Raw genomic sequence first — 19272 nt, 5'->3', positions numbered from 1 at the left:
TGCACAGCTTAATGGCTTTTAAAGGTTGGTGTGGGGGAAATTGTGTGAGAAACAAGAAGGAACCATTGACTCAAGAGTCACACACTCCAATTGTATCTATTTTTATTTCTTTTGCATCTGCCCCTGTTAAATTGCTCTTCCTATTTTTGCATTTTACGATTTTTTGATAGTGAAAGGGCCCCTCCAGGCTGGTGGGGGTGTCTGCAGGTATATTCTGCAACATGTCATTGAGGTAATAATAGTGTGCTAGTTAAATCTCTACCTTTATCCCTAGCCATACTGCCGCCGCCACCCAAACACATAAGCAGCAAATTTCTCACCGGACGGTTTCTCATACCTGTGCTATTTGTAATAATATGACATTTAGTGATATGAATTATGACAGCATGAAATAAATAATTTCTTGGTTCACAAATGAACAGGAGCAGAGATCTGGAATGAAACCAAACAATGCTTCATCTTGTGCCCCAGAACAAGCAAGCAGGATCAAATCTGTCCATATGTTCCTACATAAATAGAGTGGAGCCTTGGTTTTCGAGCATCTCGGAAGCTGAACGTTTCAGTTTTCAAAAGCTGAAAACCCGGAAGTAATTGTTTCCGTTTTCAAACACGCCTTGGAAGTTGAATGGTTTCCAAGGTGCATTTCTTTTTCAATGTATTTTTATTAAAGATTTCTTGGTTTACAAACGTATGTGCAATGTCGCTTCCAAGTTACATTTTCTACAGATCAGTTTCATTTGTTGAGACATTAATGTTACATTAGGAAGAAAAGGGGGAAAGAGGTGGAGGGGGGAATGGTGAGTGGGGTTGGGGTTGGGTGGCGATGTTTCTATTTTACTTAATGTATGTGTGGAGTTTTGTGTCAGCGTCGCATGTGCAGGTTCTCTTTGCTATTCGCTTGTGTTGCTTTGGTGGTGAGAGAGCTTGGAGTTGGCCTAGGGCAGGGGTCAGCAAACTTTTTCAGCAAGGGGCTGGTCCACTGTCCCTCAGACCTTGTGCGGGGCCGGATTATATTTTTTTGGGGGAAATGAATGTATTCCTATGCCCCACAAATAACCCAGAGATGCATTTTAAATAAAAGGACACATTCTACTCATGTAAAAACACAGAGATTCCCAGACCGTCCGCGGGCCGGATTTAGAAGACGATTGGCCCAGATCCAGCCCCCGGGCCTTAGTTTCCCTACCCATGGCCTAGGGTGTGGTTGTTTGTTTATGATCGGCTGTGATGAACTTTGTTTTCATGTGTGAGTGGAGTGGGTGGGTGTTTTGGATCAGGTTAGCCGCATTGATTCGTATGCTGTTGGTGGATTCTTGTCGTTGTTTTCTTGGGCTGTGTATGTGATAAAGGGGAGCCATACTGGGGTGAAGGCGTCTTCTTCTATTTGTCCCTATGTCAGTTTCAGTATATTGGTTAATTTTTCTAGTAAGGCCAAAGCACATTTCTCAGTTTTTTCAATTGAATTCTCCAAATGCCCATTGTGCCTCGGTTGTCAAATGTTTTGGAAGTCAAATGGTCTTCCAGAACGGATTACGTTTGACAACCGAGTCTCCACTGTACACTTTAGGTCTCCTATGTTTTACTGTGCTTACTCAGGAGAAGCTGGCTTGCGATACACACAGGGCTTTTTTCAGCCAGAACTCACCAGAACTCAGTTCTGGCATCTGTCAGATGGGCAACACTGCCATTCTAAGAGAATGAGGGAGGCCTTCATGGTGAGTTCCCGCACCTTTTTCTAGAAAAATATCACTGGATACTAGTTCTCTGAGTTCAGAGAATGAGGCCTTCTGAAACATGAATGGCTGGATGGAATTCTCCAGTATGCTGGGGACTCGTGGTGTCACTGAGGAAACTGGACTGCAAGGTGCAGGTCCATGTGAGCATGCATGCACAGAGTGGCAGCAACCATCAGCTCGGTTGTCAACCTTTCTTCCAGCACATCTAGCTGTGCCTTTTGCTACAATGTGCTCTGTCTGCATTAGCAGGCAATCATACTCACCTCTGGGTGATAAAAAGCTTCCCCAGCTTATTTTGGTACACTGCGCACAGGCAGGATTAAGGATTTTGTCTGGTGAGCTGACAAAGGAAAAGTGTCTAACAGAATTAGCCCCATGAGCATTATTGACATGAATATTATTATTACCGTATTTTTCGCTCTATTGGACACACTGGACCATAGGAGGGGGAGAACAGGGAAAAATTTTTTTGCTTGTTCTCCCCCTCTAAAACAAGGTGCGTTCTGTGTGTTCAAGGTGCGTTCACCCGCTGGGCTCCAGAGGCTTTGGGTTCCTTTCGACCTGTGCTTTGGGGCTGGCGGGGGGGAGCGAGAGCTGCTTTCCCCCACTGCCAGCCTCCAAACCAGGTCGGGTTTGGAGGCTGCTATCCGCAAGCCTTGGGAGCCCAGCAGGCACTCCCGCCGCGCTCTTAAGGCTTGCGGATAGCTTCCTGAAGCCTGGAGAGCGAGAGGGGTCGGTGCGCACTGACCCCTCTCGCTCTCCAGGCTTCAGCGAAAGCCTGCATTCGCCCCATAGGATGCACACACATTTCCCCTTCATTTTTGGAGGGGGAAAAGTGCGTCCTATAGGGCGAAAAATGCGGTATATTTTGCATGTAGTGAGTTTCAGGCAAAAGAATCTCAAATTGATAGCAAAACATGTAAAGTGAGGAAGAACCTGAATGGGAGGAGGCCATGTAACATGTATTAAGCAGGCTCTCGCCCAAACATCTGTACGTGAATCCCGTGTTTTGGTAGTGCCTGTGACGCTGCATGTGTAATACATGAAGCGTCCTTTGCTAATCATAACACAAGTTCTGAGATGTGGGCTTGATTTCAAGGGCCTTGTTTCCTGTGCTGGCAGCCGTTTAATTCCCTGGCACCGCGCAGCCCTTCTTCACCTTGCCAGGTACTGATTAAGCAGCTATATTGCAGGTTCAGCATTTTTCTGTACGCCTACCAGAGATCATGGAGGGGCACATGCATTTATGTGGCTTGATTATTAATTTAAACTGTGTATTTTATGCATCAGTTTCCCCTTCCTTTGCAGAAATCTAGTTTCTCTTCGCTGTTTCACAATCCCAGAGACAACGCTGGATGAACCACCCGCTTTGTCCTCTCAGAATTACTCTTGTAGGACTTTGATTAAACTCACAATGTTCAAGAAAATGTGTTGCTTATGGCACGTTGGATCCCACAAGCTCTTTCCCCGTGCCCTTTTGACACAAAAATATTAAAAGAGCCTACTGAATCAGACCAGTGGCCCATCTTCTCCAACATTTTGTTCTCACAAGGGTCAATCAGATGCCTACAGGAAGCCTGCGAGCGGGACCTGGGTGCAACAGTACACTCTCCTCTCTTGCGGTTTCCAACAACTGGTATTCAGAAGCACACTGTCTCAAACAGTGGCAGTTGGACATAGACATCTGGGCTAGCAGCCATTGACAGCCTTGTCCTCCTTGAATTTTTGTAATCCTCTTTCAAAGGCATCCAAGTTGGTGGCCATCACTGCCTCTTGTAGTAGGGTTGCCATATTTCAAAAAGTGAAAATCCGGACGCAAAAGTTGTTGATAAAGTTTTGTGTTTTCTTGCAAAATCTAATTTTTTTTTGAAGTTTTTTGGCTTTTTAAAAGGAAATGTGCCAAAATCTACACTTCCGACATACGTCTGGATTTTCCAAGACATTACGGTGATTGCTGCCTGGTCACTGTTTCTGATAGCCGAATCCTGGTTGTGTCTGGGAAATTCTGAACGTATGGCAACCCTATCCTGTAGGAGCAAATTCCACAGTTTATTCCCTGTGTGGAGAAGTACTTTCTTTTCTCTCTCCAGAATCTTCCAACATTCAGCTTCATTGGATGTCCCCAAGTTTTAATGTTAAGAGAGTAGGAGAAAATCAGTCTGCTGACATTCTGCTTGGTTCCCACTGACGTTGTGCTCTGCTTGCCTGGTACATTACAGCCCGCTTTGAAACCCCTCCCCTTTAAAAAGACAGAAGATCAGTGCTAAAGGAATATGCAATCTGTGAAGACTGTTAGTCTCTTTTTCTTCTGAGAAATGTCAGATTTTCTGTGGTTTGGTTGGGGCGGGGACAGAAGGATCACAGGGAAAATAAAAGACAGGAAGTTAGTTCTTGGTATGAGCTTTCGTGTGCATCGTGTGTATCTGAAGAAGTGTGCATGCACACGAAAGCTCATACCAAGAACTAACTTAGTTGGTCTTTAAGGTGCTACTGGAAGGAATTTTTTTATTTTGACTATGGCAGACCAACACGGCTACCTATCTGTAACAGGAATGATTGAATAATGGTGGTGTACTGATGCCCTGTAAAAAATTAATATGTAGACTATGTGTGGCAATTCCATTCTAAACACCTAGGTTTGTATCCAATTAAGTTTAACGCACAATAAGCCATTGAAATTGATGGGCCCAAGTTAGTAACTCTTAGTAACTCATGAACGGACATGACTAATTTGGGCTACAACCCCTAGTGTGGAAAAGTGCTCTATTCAGCTACATACCTTATACATCAAAATCCCAGGTGTTTCCAGATGGGGGTTTATTTTAAAAGGATTGTTCAGATATTGCAGATAGGGTGTTAGCAACATTTTGTTGTTGTTGTTGTTATTTCACAACACTTTTTTTAACTTAACCTTTTTTGCCCAGAAAGGGTAAATTCAGATTATATAAGGGGGAGGGGAATGGTCTGACATTTTGATAACAATGATGCACAGACACTGCAAAAATCTTGAACTAGTCTGACAATAAACACCCATCTGGAATCACCCTCCATCGTGTTGTGGGGGTTTTTTTGTTTTTGTTTTTGTTTTTACAAAAATTAAGAATGTTTACAATACAGAACTATTGATGGCAAGCAGTTCAGTCACAAAATAGCCTCACTATACTTTTTTACTCTTCAAAGACAACAGAAGACCCATTTCCAGTCCCTTACTGCAGACACCGATAACTGCAAATTATAACGCTGATCCCAGAAGAGTTCTCCATCGGTTGTTGATGCAGGAAGCCTTGGAAGATAGCAATAGCAGAGACATTTTGACATTTCCATTCCACCTTAAGGAGCAGACGTGTGGAACTGTTGCGTGTCACATGTCTGTTTACATTCCAGCACAGCTTGCTGGGAACTTCTGTTGTGTGTATAGCTTTTGCTTTTCCCTGTGTCTCTGAGAAGACAAAGAGAGAGAGCCGACATGTTTCTTTGTCCTGATTTATGATTAATAAATCTGTAGTTGTAGTATACTTCCACAAGCCTCACGCCTATTCTGTGTGCGCAGTTCGCTCTGCTGATAGTGTGCCCTGGCTTGGAAGCCTGGGTCGATGATTTACGTCAGACAGAGGTCAATGGTCTTCGCTGCAGGAAGATTGGAAGGAGATGGCCCAACTAGGGCTAGCCAATGGGCCTTGCGGCCCTCTGCATGTCGACAGCTTATCCACCAGATACTTATGATCAAATGGCTAGTGAAATCAGAATTGTATTTTCTTGTGGAAAATAACTTTATTCCTTATACTATGAAAAAAATAATATGAGCCCACCCACCTAAAAAGTGCATTTCAGTTTGGAAAAATTAATAGTGGAGAAGCTTTCCTTGACTCAGAAGTTTACATTATTTCAGCACAGGGTATATATAATCCTGAATATGCATTTGGAGTGAGAACAAGAAAAAGAATGTTGCAGCTACAATAGAAGAAGGTTTTGGTACAACCACAGTCAAATGGTACCACAGTAAATGTGAATATTCGTCAGGCATGGAGACCTTTGTGCTTATAGCCCCTTTATTTCTGCTGGAGTCTTCTTGCCTAGTGTACAAGCCGATGCCCTTACACCTCACTTATCGGTTCATCAGGGTATGTATTTCACAGTTGTAAAGGATCAGCTTTTGGCACCAGTTCACATATAAACTTTGAGATGTACAGCCATAATTATTCCAGATCATATATGTTTATTTTGGATGCGTTTCAGATTTGCATGAAGGATCTGCATTTTCCACTGCTGTCTGTGAAGATTAAGGTCCGTTTTCCTCCCCATATCCTCAGCACTTGTTCAGCTGTTGGTAAGAAAAAAGGGATGGTGAGGTTTGGAAAAGCTCTGGATCCTCAGAGAGAGGGGACATACACTCAGGTAAGGGTGGGATGCAACTGACAGGAAGTGTGTTTAGGCTTGCAGCCTTACATCACCCAATATATATATCCATAGGGTTGCCAAGCAGGCATGGAATGGTGGCGAGTAACATGCTGAAATTGTGGGCCCATAACAGGAAGAAGCAAACATTGCAAAATTTATTACTATTGCTTTATTTTAATGTACTCGCTGCACCGCAGTCCATTTTCCTATGTTCTGCTTTCGCTGAACCTTCCGTGTGTTTTCCATTCCCTGAAAATCTGCCAAGACTCTGTCCGGAGAGTATGAGGAAACCTTACTGAGGCCAAGCTCCCATGAACTGCATAAGAAGCCTCTTCTTCTCCCCCTCAAAAACCTTGAGCCTCATGGAAACTGTCTATCTCTATTAAGAGCGAGGAGATTAAGAGGGCTCCTCTTCAGTGTTGTTACCAAGAAGCCTTTCACTCCTGTCAACAGCCTGTGAAGACTCCCCTTCTCAATGGACTCTCATAGGTTCTCTTGGGATCAGCTTTTTCAAGCGCACTATGAAGCTGGGATAGAACTGCATGTGGGAGGAAAAGAAAATCAATTCTCTATTCAGGATGATTTGGGAGTGGGGTTTGATTCTTTTTCAGAATGAGCACAATCCAGCCAAATACTGCATGCATCTGTTCTGCTTGCTAGACTTGAGGTCCTGCAGAATCTTGAATCTGATAGCAAGAATTAGGGCAATGGCAATAATGGGAGGGGAGTTTGAGGCTTCAGAGAGATGAGGGAAACAATACCAGCAAGACAGTGGACACTGGTGGTCTGGCAAAGGGACTGGCAGGAATCTTTATGAAGATTTTTAACCACTCTCTGGCCCAAGCCATCGTTCCACCCTGTCTGAAATCTGCTACCATTATACCCCTGCCAAAAAAATCAAAGATAGACAGTCTGAATGATTTTTGCCCTGTGGCTTTGACACCCATTATAATGAAATGTTTCAAAAAACTGGTGAGAAACCGCATCATGTCTTGTCTGCCAGTGGGACTTGACCCTTACCAGTTTGCGTACAAGGCAAAGAGATCCACGGAGGATGCTGTGGCAATGGCTTTACAGGCTGCCCCGCCTCATTTGGAGAAGCAAGGGAACTATGTACAGATAGGTAGCCGTGTTGGTCTGCCATAGTCAAAATAAAAAAATCCCTTCCAGTAGCACCTTAAAGACCAACTAAGTTAGTTCTTGGTATGAGCTTTCGTGTGCATGCACACTTCTTCAGATACACAGTGGGATACGTGGATTGTAGAGGGTTCTTAATTCTAAGACCCTTGGGTATAATGTCCAGGTTCTTGCATTTAGTAAGAAAGAAGATATCAGTCTGTACCTGTGCAAGTTTCTTGGTGAGGTTGATGGACTTCCATTTCATGTGGCTCAATGTGGTGCCTTCCATGGTTCCAGTTACAGATAGGTAGCCGTGTTGGTCTGTGTATATGAAGAAGTGTGCATGCACACGAAAGCTCATACCAAGAACTAACTTAGTTGGTCTTTAAGGTGCTACTGGAAGGGATTTTTTTATTTTGACAAGGGAACTATGTGAGACTGTTATTTGTAGACTTTAGTTCTGCATTTAATAGTATTCTTCCGCATAGATTAGTGCCCAAACTATTAGACCTGGGACTTCCACTGTGTTTGTGCAGGATATTAGATTTCCTGTCAAGCCATTCCCAACGGGTCAGGATGGGTTCCCACGTCTCTGTGGATCTCATCATGAATACAGGGACGCCACAGGGGTTCGTGTTGAGCCTGCTTTTATATACGCTCTATACAGCTGACTGTGCCCCCAAATACCCCAGTAATAAGATCATTAAGTTTGCAGGTGATACAACGGTGGTTGGTTTAATCACGGCTGGAAATGGGGAGGAGGCCTATAGGAAGGAAGTTGAGCAGTTGGGGGAGTGGTGCAAGAAAAACAACTTACTCCTTAACTTAAAGAAAACAAAAGAGATTATTGTGGACTTTAGGAAATGTAAATTGAATATTCAGCCACTTATTATTGAGGGGAAGTGCGTGGAACAGGTCTCGGTGTTTCATTTTCTGGGAATGGAGTTGAGAGACGACCTAACCTGGGGAGAAAACAGCAAAGACCTGATGAAGAGAGCACAGCAGAGGTTATATTTTCTGAGAATCCTCCAGAAAAACAATCTCTCAAAGGACCTGTTGATGGCATTTTACCATTGTACTGTGGAGAGTGTATTAACTTATGGTCTGTGTGTGTGGTTTGGGAGCTGCACGGTCAGGGAATAAACAATGCTGTCCAGGGTTGTAAAGACTGCGAAGAGAATAACTGGGTGCGCTCTTCCCACCTTGGATCAAATCTATGCTTCCAGGTGCCATAAGAAAGCTGCAGAGATAGCTCAAGATAGTGCACACCCCAGAAATGATCTCTTTCAGCTTCTGCCTTCTGGAAGAAGGTACAGGGTTATAAAGACTAGGACTAGCCGCCTGAGAAACAGTTTCTACCCAAATGCGATTTTGGTTTTAAACACAGTGTAAGGAGTCTCTATGGGAGTATATTATATTTAAAAATGGGGAACCATTTGCCCTGCAGAGGACCTTAGAGGCTTAGAGGTCCCGGCCCCTAAGGAAGTTAGATTATCCTCCACCAGGACCAGGGCCTTCTCAGTGATGGCTCCGACCTGGTGGAATGCTCTGTCCCATGAGACCAGGGCCCTGAAGGATTTAACTACCTTCCACAGGGCCTGTAAGACAGACCTATTCTGCCTGACTTTCAATTTGAACCTGGCCTGATCTTTTGTTCCCCTTCCTTCCCTCCCCCTCCCCTTTTTGTGAAGATTGCCCGCTCTGGGATCCCACAGCTGGTTCTCCCCTGGTCTCCTTGCTGCCCCAAGTGGGACTAATTTAGCCAGCTAGCCCTGATGATCATCTAATGTTTATTGGATAGATTTCCCCCCTAAATTGATTTTTTATTTTATTTTATTTTATTTATGCTTTATACCGTATTTTATGCTGTATTTTTGTAGTATCAATTAAGTGTTTTAAATTTGTTGTTAGCCGCCCTGAGCCTGGTTTCCTGAACCGGGAAGGGCGGGGTATAAATAAAAATTTATTATTAGAAGAAGAAAACTAGTGTTTGTTGTAACTGCTACTCAATTGGACACATTTCTCAGGAAGTTGATCTTGCTGATGTCTATGGGAACTAAGTGCAACTAACAGTCTGGATTCATCCCATTCTTGACAACAGGCAAACCCCACTAAGGGAAGTGAAGGAACTCTGTGGAAGAAAGAGAATGTTGCAAACAACAGACAGAGGAGTTTCGGAGCAGGAGGTGCACCCTAGGAAGCCCACAGAACACGTAATACCAAAATAAACAGCAAAAACCAACAAAGAGAAATGTAAGCCTCTGCACAGCGAGGGAAATTTTCAGAAGACGAGACCAATACGGATCAGGCTTTGAAGTGAATTGACATTTTCAAGCCCAAGCAGGTACATGTGCAGCTCGCAGAAACATGAGAATAAAACAATATTAAAAATGAAGATTACAGAGTGGAAATTTCAATCTGGAAATCTTCTCCCTCCCTCCCCCCTCCCCCTCCGCCGGTTAGTGTAACTATAAGCAAGAAGCAAGTGCCCAGAGGAAATGAGAATTTAAGAAAACTTAGACAATCTGGCAGGGTCCTGAAATGCCGTGCTTTAAATTTGGGAACTACTGCTTAAATGAAAGGAAAAAGAGAAAGCAGGACCAGATATTAGCTGGAGAAAAAAACAAGAGCATAAGACCTTCTTTCTGGTGAAATTTTAAGATATACCATATTGTGTTAAAAATCAAACAATATGCTGCATTAATGTGGAATGCTTGTCATATGGATATATATTTTTAAAAATCAATTTTCTAATGGGCAATATTATCTAACTTTCTGTAGAATTTTTTTTACCTGCAGGTCAGGCTTTTCCTTCATTTAAATTGGAATTGTGTTGATGGGTACACACTCGCTATTCTCTCTAGCAGTGCGTTCTTGGCGCTAACAGGTTGAGTTGGATGGGAGAAGACTAGATAGAATGCTTAAGCCATTTAGGCAACATTTGCTTTCTAAAAAAATATACAAGCAGAGCATAAATCACATGCTTTCCTACATGCTGTGCAGGAACTGTACCCCTTCATCCACCTGCTCTCCCTCTCTTTCTGCTTCTTGCAAACTGCACTACACACAAACACAATACCTTACCTCAAGCTCTGATGGGTTTCTCATTCATATGCAGAAAGTTTCACAAGTAGCCATTAGCTCCCATCAACCAGTCATTCTGGGTTCTTAAGAATAACCTGCCTAACAAAAGGAATAAGCATCCTTCTTGATCAGATGAATGTATGACCCAGAGGAATGGCTGGATAATATCTCCTCCTGCCATTGTACCCCCCTTTCCCCAGTCAACTGGAGCTCAAGAACAGGACTGCCTTTGGAGCATGGTGCTTATGCTTCTTGGATTCACCTGCACTTGTTAGCAGTGGTAGCTCAGGCTGTTTCAGGGTATTCTGGTACAGCCCAATTTCCTTCTTTAGGATAAGATCATTGTCAATATCCTAACAGATAGGTAGGCGTGTTGGTCTTCCATAGTCAAAATAAAAAAATCCCTTCCAGTAGCACCTTAAAGACCAACTAAGTTAGTTCTTGGTATGAGCTTTCGTGTGCATGCACACTTCTTCAGATACACTGAAACAGAAGTTGCCAGATCCTTCTATATAGTGAGAAGGTGGGGAGGGGTATTACTCAGAAGGGTGGTGGGAATGGGAGATTGGCAGATAGCTGAGATGAGCCTGTTGACGACTCTTAATGACTGCAATAGGTCTTACAGGAAAAGGCAAGGGGTGAGAAGGTGAAAAATGGCTTAGTCATGTATAATGAGATAAGAATCCAATGTCTCACTATATAGAAGGATCTGGGAACTTCTGTTTCAGTGTATCTGAAGAAGTGTGCATGCACACGAAACCTCATACCAAGAACTAACTTAGTTGGTCTTTAAGGTGCTACTGGAAGGAATATCCTAACAGACTGCCTGCTCAGAGACCACAGCAGAAAAGGGAGAAAATGATCACGGAGCTAGCTGGGACAATTCCAGTGCCCCTGAGCATGCCCATCACCACATTCCTTGGTCTGAGCTTCAGGTCTTGAGCACAAAAGGCCTGCGGGAGGCACTTACATTAAACGTCTAGGTTATTGGGGAGCCTGCCCCCCCCCATCAAGCTGAGGAATCTACTCACACTCAAGCAAACAGGGAAAAAGCCCTTAGCAGACCTTCTGCCCTCAGCACTGGAAGATCATGAGCTGACCAGGAGGCGGCAATGCACACGGTGGAGGCAAGGCTTGTGTGCATCCTCCTGCCCATATTTTTAAATGCTGTGTGCTCAAGCAAATGCCTGACCAATTATTTACACTGTTTAAAAAGGGGGCTTGCATTAATGGGGGATAAGGCTGTCAGTACTATGGCTCATGATGGCCATATACCAGAGCCATAGCTACAGTGGGGTGGGAGGTGGGGCTAGCCAGGTTTTTTACTGACTCCAGAGGGGTGCCATTGAGGCTCCTGGCCGGTGTGTGTGTGTACAAATGCACATGGGGAGGAGTGCCAAACTGGGTCTTTGACCGAGTGAAATAAAGTCTAGTTTTGCCCCTGCCCTATACCGCCCCCAGCATCTGAAACACAAGTGCCAGTCACTGGGGAGAAATAGGGGGAGAGGGCTTTTGTGCTCATGTCCCGCAGGTGGGCTTCCTATCAAGGCATGGAGATAGCCACTGGGTGGGTTAAGGATGCTGCACTAGATTTTGTCTGGCCAAACAGGCTTTTAAATATATATATTGTCTGGAAACGGACATCAAAATATTCCAGTGGAGGGAAACAAGTCCTATGGACCTAGCTGCATGTTAATGATGTGATTAGTAATCACATCATGCGTTGAAAAAAATTAAATATGAGGCATGGGCAATAGCAGTTGTCCTCCTCATCCATATTATTGATAAGAGTCACTCCCCTGTGTTATAATTAACACCAGAGAAAGAAGTTATTTTTACCAATACTAGGGACGTAGGGCAAGCCCTACCAATACTGCTGAATTTTGTGCTCCTGAAGACAACTCCCAAAACACTCTCTTTCTTTCTTTCTTTCTTTCTTTCTTTCTTTCTTTCTTTCTCTCTCTCTCTCTCTCTCTCTCTCTCTCTCTCTCTCTCTCTCTCTCACACACACACACACACACACACACTGCATTAATTTTTAAAAGTCCCAAACATGATTAATATATTGTGTCATTAGGTTGTATTTCTTCCAGTTTCTTTGGTAAATCTACAGCTGCTGACTATTTTTCATTTCTGAAGGTTTGATCTGTCAACCACAGGAAGACAGAAGAGCTTCCCTGAAATCAACCCCAGATATAATATTTTATTCTGTCTGAGCCAGCATTTACCTATGTTAAATAGCAAGAGAGTATGTGCCAGTTTAAAAGATCGAGGAGGGAATCCTGCTACAATTCCCAGTCACATCAGTGAAGTTGCAATCCTTCAAGGACTAGAAAGTTGGATTTGGAGAATGGAAAGATGGTTATTGAATCTTTCCATTCTCCCAATCCAACATTCTCGTTCTCCCTTACGAAAGGCAGCGAAGATAAGAGGCACTCCAAAATGTTAAGTATGAGCAAAATAGCCACCATTATTATGACTGGCGTTTGAGTGGAAAGAAGGCTTGTGCCGTGCAAAGGGATTCCTGTCAGTGTGGGCTGAGTCACCCACTGTCAGGGTAGGTGACTGCCTTCCCTGCAGTAGTATTTCCAAAAAGATCTCTATCTTTACTTTTCTCCGCAGGCCTGAATAACAGCCATACTCTCAGAGACACTACTTCATGCAGTGTCTAGTTGAATTATGGCCCTTGTTCCCACAGCAGGCAGTGATCACCACCAACTTGGATGTCTTTAAAAGAGGACCCTATAAATTCATGGAGGATAAGGCTCCTAGTGATGATGGATATGTTCTGCCTCCAGTGAGAGGCAGTAATGGTTCTGAATCCCAGTTGCTGGAAATCACAGAAGAGGGGAGTGCTATTGTGCTTGGGTCCTGCTTAAGGCATCTGGGTGGCCACTGTGAGAACAGGATAGATCACTGGTCTGATCCAGAAGGTTCTGATGTCCCTAGGTTTTAACTATGGGTGAAGGATAAGCCTCTCCCTACTCTTGTTCTTTCCAACCACTGAGAATCCAGTGTGGTGTAGTGGTTAAGAGCAGTGGACTCGTAATCTGGTGAACCGGGTTCGATTCCCCGCTCCTCCACATGCAGCTGCTGGGTGACCTTGGGCCAGTCACATTTCCGATCTGGCTGCGACATCTGTCACCCCATTGGTCGCCAGGGTTGATTCGGCTGATCTGGCTGGCTAGGCGGGTGTCCCCTTCCTCCCTCACCGCTCCATGTGCGCCCCTCCCGAAGCTGCGCGCTCGACCATCCCAGATAGAAGGAGTGTACCGTTCTTCCGTCAAGGGTATACGATAGCTGCGCTCCCCTGCTAGAACCTCCAAACAAGCTCAAGGGCTAGTCACACTTCTCTGAAATCTCTCAGTCTCACTCACCTCACAGAGTGTTTGTTGTGGGGGAGGAAGGGAAAGGAGATTGTTAGCCACTTTGAGACTCCTTAGGGTAGTGATAAAGCGGGATATCAAATCCAAACTCTTCCTCCTCTTCTTCTTCATCTGTCTACATCCTAGTTACTGTTTTTGGTGCTGCTAAAATGGGACAGAATACCCTCCCTCCTCCTAAAAAAAGAAGACGACTCTTTGCAATAAGGAAAGTGATGACAAAATGTACTGGAAAATGTGAGATAACATTTCCTCAATGCAATGCCATCTAACTTCCCTGCAAGCAAATCAGGATTAATGTTAGATAAATAGCTGGTGTTGTCTAATCTCCCTGCAAACAGGATGAATGCTCAATAAACAGGTCATCTGGAAGTGATCAGCGTCTCTGAGCATGTCAACAGGGACTGTCCATATCCCCCTTTCAGAATGGAATCTTTATCCTCAGAGCACCATCTTTTATACCACATAGCCATGTGACTCTAAGATACTTCAATTCTTTTTGCACTGAAGGAACACAAGGGCAAGGCATGTTTCCAATCTTTGCACCAGAAGGACACCAACAAAATCCAGGTTTCACTTCCAGTAACTACTGGCTTCTGCACACCAAACAAGAAAGCAGAGGACATTTCACACCTCTTCTGGTCGTTTAAAGGAACCCAGTGAGATGCTTGGCCTGCGCTTAGTCGAAGAAGTCCCATATCAACTGTTCATTCCACCACCTGTTATTCAGCCTTCTCTAGTGCACTCAATTCTTTCACTGCATTTGGTGAGAATGTTTGCAATGCCCCATAATCTTTATAGGAAGGAACGTGCACTTTTTGTTTTGTTTTGACATAGTTTGTCAAAGGCTCTGAAAAGGGTGTGAGCAGAGAAATGTCAAAAAGTGCTGCTGAAACGAAATGCTAAGACACCAAATAAAAGTTTCAGAACAATATGGTATCTCTGGGAAAGTAGAAAGTGGCAGGTGACATTAAATATCCATATTTCAGAAATATTTTTTTCCGGTCAGCAATCACACTAACGGCACAATTCTGTACATGTCTAATTAAAAGAAAGTCCCAGTGAGTTCAGTGGGGTTCACTCATTTTCTGGACTAGATAGATCTTTGGTCTATTCCAGCAGAACTCTTCTTATGTTCTTAAGACAGGATCCTTTTCAATGTCGTAAAAGATGCAACTGGACTTTGACCGGCCAACCCTGCAAATAGAGGACTGTCCTCTGTAACGTAGGAGACACAGCCACCCTATCTACTGGTGAGCTCCCCACTCGCTTGCCATGTCCCCACTGAATAGTGTGTCTTCCCAAATCCTGTTCTGTTAGTGCAACTTCAGTTACGCTTTCTAGAAGAGCGTCCTGCATTTACAATGGAGTTGTGTGTGCTCCAGTTTCTGCAATTTCATTTCCCAGTCTATCTGCTGCCGCGTGCAGTCCAGTGGCACCCTTCATACCCATACGCCTAGCCATGCTCTCAGGAAGGGACAGAGATAAGGAAAGATACTCTGAGCAACCTGGACCTCCTGCCGCCATCACAACCCACTTCCTGCTCCTTATTGTGCAAGGTGCATATCCTGCGGCTCTTCCTCGCAGTCTCTTTGTGAGCAGGAAGAGCCTAGTGATAAGAGCTATTTTTAAATCCTCGTAGCTTCGAGCCACAGAAAGCTCATTTCCAAAAAAACAAAAACCCAACCAGCTCACACGCAATACTAGAAGTCTGTGTCTGGAATTACGAGCACAGGAAATTAAACACAAAACTAGGTTACAATAGCAAGAAAAGAATCAGACTCAAACTGACCCAAACAACAGCAAACAGAGTTGACACAGGTTCTGCAAACCGCATCCCACCCCCTACCCCATGACAATTTGTTTACATGAATAATGTAAGTCAATTAAGGGTGAATTTATTTATTTTTTTTAAAAAAATCTGCTTAAATTACCAGAACACTAGAATGCACTCTGTTGAACAGGTGTGACATTTGAAGTTGTTACAGTAAATGCCACACTTTTCACATTGGGTTGGGGGGAGTGTCAGTACTGTACTGTGTACCCTTAGGTACCCCCAGAAAAAAGCATTGAGTACAGCGTGGAGCTACAGTTTTCAGAGTGCTTTAACAATTAATCCCTCTTCATAGGCAACATTGGAAATTGTAGCTTTAAGAGAGGAATAGGGGTCTCTTAACAATTCCCAGAACCCTTAACAAACTACAGGTCCCAGAATTCTTTGGGGAAAGCCATGCCTGTTTAAAGTGGTATAATGGCACTTGATGTTAATGTGACCTGATATTTCTGGAGCCAGTTAAAGATTTCCCAAACAACCCTGGTCTTCAGCTTTTCCTTCTTTTATTCTCAAACAGACACTCTAGCATCTCTGCTTTCTACTGATGCTGATCATTATTATTTATTTGTGTGTGTGTGTGTGTGTGTGTTGCTCTTGAAAGAAAACAAAGGCACTTTGGGATATGATGGAAGATTATTACTCTTTCCCCCTATGGTTCACTAAAAACAGGCTCTTGCAAAGCGGACCTCTTTTCTGAATGTTTTCTATAGCTCTGCATAAGGTCCCACGTCTCTTCCAGAAAAAGGGTCCACGGTCTTCAACACAGTGTCCCCTCGCTTGCTGTTTCTGCATAAATGCGGCCCATATTGGAGTAAATAAACAGCCAGGCAGTGTCCCAGACAATGGGCCTTGGCGGTGAATTAATAAACTCTGCCTCTTGCATTAGCAGAGTGTGACTGGAACTGGCAGGAGTCCCTGGCCGGACTCCAGAAACTATTATTACTAGACAGAGCCAAAGGAGACTTGGCACGAAACAGGGCCCACAGCTGGAGATTAGGTAACAGAGTCGGAGCGCTCAGTGAGCTGCCAGGGTGTTGGCCATTGTGCCTGAAGAGAGGGTCAAAATTCTGTTTCTGAAGCTCACAGCCGCACGCACACATTACCTTCGTAACGTGCAACAGTACAGCCTGTAACAAGCAGTGATTTTCTTTTTTCAAAAGGAAAGGGATCTGTTCTTCCAAACACCACAGGGTGCTTACACCAGCAATTTATCTCTGGTTTACTAAGTAACCTTGGAAAGGCTTGCCAAGGTACGCTTTGCAGTTCTCAGGTGATGCAGTTTGGTTTCAAGTGCAGGTATGTTAACTCTGGCACTCCCGAGTTTCCCAGGGAGAATCAATATTAAACAAACAATGTGGACATTACCTTTATTTATTTTTTAAGTGTAATTTTCAGTGCACCCTCCAGGGCTGGCCAAGGACAAGACAGCATTCCCCATTCCATGTACAGACGCTGGCTGGGAAGGCGGTTGAAACTCACTTCAGGGCTGCACCTGAGGGCATTGGGCTAGTTTAGATAGGGTTGCCATACACCCAGATTTTCCCATTTGTTTCCCCCCAAATAAGCTCAACAACCCTAGTTGAGGGAGTGCATGGCACACACAAGCAGGGTGTGGAATTTAGTGTAGCACTAAGTGAGGTGTGCAGGAAGGAAACAAGGTCCACTTGTGCAACAGACTTTTCCTTCCCCACTGTCCTCACGAACTTGTTTTGGGTTCCCCTGCAAAAAAACACACACCAAAAACACCCTCTCTGGCAGAGGGCAGGGGAGTCTTGTTGCACAAGCAACAATTTAGCTGAATCTTGCCCACACTGGGAAAGAGTTAAGCATGCAACTTGCCATTTCTCCATGGCAAAAGCCTTCTTTCAAGGATGATTTGCAGCAGACAAGCAGCCCTCGGGACATGCAACTGCCTTCGTGAGGGAGTTTGAGCAGCATCTTTCCAAACCTACACAGTCACCGATGTTTTTAAACCACACTGAAGATTGTGGTTTAACCAATGGCCCTTCCAGTCCACCTCCACAGTGTCTAACCAGATGCCTACATCGAGAGAGCTGTGAAATTAAGGGCCACCATCTGAGTGACAGACGTGTTCACCTGACGGACCTCCTTTTGTTTGTTTTTATCCCCTCTTTATGTTTATTTTATTTTATTTCTAATTCTTGTATAGCTGTGGCCTGTTGGCTTTGCTAATAAAGTTCTGATTCCTAACCAGATGCCTATGTTATATTCAATACAGAAAAACAGTCTCCCTGTAATGAGCGCCACCTGGGAATGGTTACTTATGCTTCAGGTTTCATGCAACTGGTAGCAGTGGTTACATATCCTCATGACCACTGCTCCTTGTGCATTTTTCTAATCTATGGGGTATGTACCTTTGTCCTTCTTATTGCAGTTGTAGTATAGGGTTGTAATATGTGAAGTTTATATAGCTTCCATGTACACAGGTCATTGTGTCATATTTGAATTCTTTTGTAGTTGTGCTGAAGAAGATTCCAGCGAAACAGTCAGATTATCCGGGATCACTGTCCTATGTTGTTATTCACGTACTACTTCGGCACCATGAACTCCTAAAAAGTTTTACCGCTTAGCCAACAGGATAGCATCTATTACTTTGTTTCAACCATAGACTTATTATACTTCTACAGACTTTCAAAGATTGACAGAGGTGTGTTCATTTGTTTTCAAATATATTAGAGAATTTACAAGTGTACACATTTTGTTTTTGTTGCACTAGATAATAATAATAATAATAATAATAATAATAATAATAATAATAATAATAATAATAATAATAATTTATTATTTATACCCCGCCCATCTAGGCGGCTTCCAAAAGAATATTAAAATACTGTGATACCTCAAACATTAAAAGCTTCCCTAAACATGTATATTGTGCAATGATAATTACAGTGCTATCTAGTATACTGGTCTTGGTGTTGCTTGTGTTGTTTGTCATGTTATATTCAACGGCAGGACCAGGGCGCAACAACACTCTCCTCTCTTGTGTGCTTCCCAGCGACTGGCATTCGGAGGCATGCTGCTTGTCTGACCCTGGACGTAGTCCTTCTTCTTTATGGTGGGAATGAGAATCTTGCATGAGAAAGTTTAAACTGCTTGCACCAAGATAAGGCACAATAATAACAAAGCAGTTAATAAAACAGATCTTGAAGGAATTCAAGCAAAATAGAGCAGGCCAGCCGCCAGAACCCTGGCCTCCTTTGTCTCTTGCCATGCTAAGCCCCGTGCTTCTTTAAACTCTGGAGGGAGCCGCATGCAAAGAAGGAATTGGGGGACATTGCTGGAGAAGCTTTTCACTTGGAGAAAGGGAAATCAGGTGTGCAGGGCCCTCTGGGCTGCAAAAGTGCAACACAGCTTTTGCCAACCTGACCGAATTTGTAGTTTGAAACATCTGCAGGACACCAGGTAAGGTAAGGCAATGGAAATGAACAGATCCACAATATTTAGAGGAGCAAACAGTGGCAGAACAGCATGGAGAAATTCATCCATTCTGTTAACTTTGCTACAATACATGCCAACTCATCAAAAGAATATAAAAGCAGGGGCTTATGTTTCTTCCATTTGAAAATTTCCAGTGCGCTGCCCTCTGCACTACTGTCCCTAGCCTAATGGTTATGGTCCTTAAGAGCTTAATATAAATAGAGCCAGTGTGGTATAATGGTTGGAGTATTGAACTAGGGCCTTTGGTGACCAAGTT

At 43.7% G+C, this 19272-nt stretch overlaps 1 protein-coding gene across 3 annotated transcripts in view; it reads left to right on the top strand.

The window, feature by feature from the left end:
* BMF (Bcl2 modifying factor) overlaps window positions 1-9677 on the top strand; it is a 66698-nt gene extending 57021 nt beyond the window's left edge. For all 3 annotated transcript variants that reach the window (XM_082241048.1, XM_082241047.1, XM_082241046.1), the window contains exons 4-5: window positions 5973-6131; window positions 9355-9677. In XM_082241048.1, the coding sequence (XP_082097174.1) occupies window positions 5973-6131; window positions 9355-9450 (255 nt within the window). In that variant the 3' untranslated portion in view covers window positions 9451-9677. The remainder of the gene's footprint in view (window positions 1-5972; window positions 6132-9354) is intronic.
* The last annotated feature ends 9595 nt before the right edge of the window (window positions 9678-19272 follow it).

This window comes from Podarcis vaucheri (genome assembly GCF_965113315.1).
Source record: "Podarcis vaucheri genome assembly, chromosome: 1".
NCBI classification, from domain to species: Eukaryota; Metazoa; Chordata; class Lepidosauria; order Squamata; family Lacertidae; genus Podarcis; species Podarcis vaucheri.
This window is presented reverse-complemented; position numbering and strand designations above follow the sequence as displayed.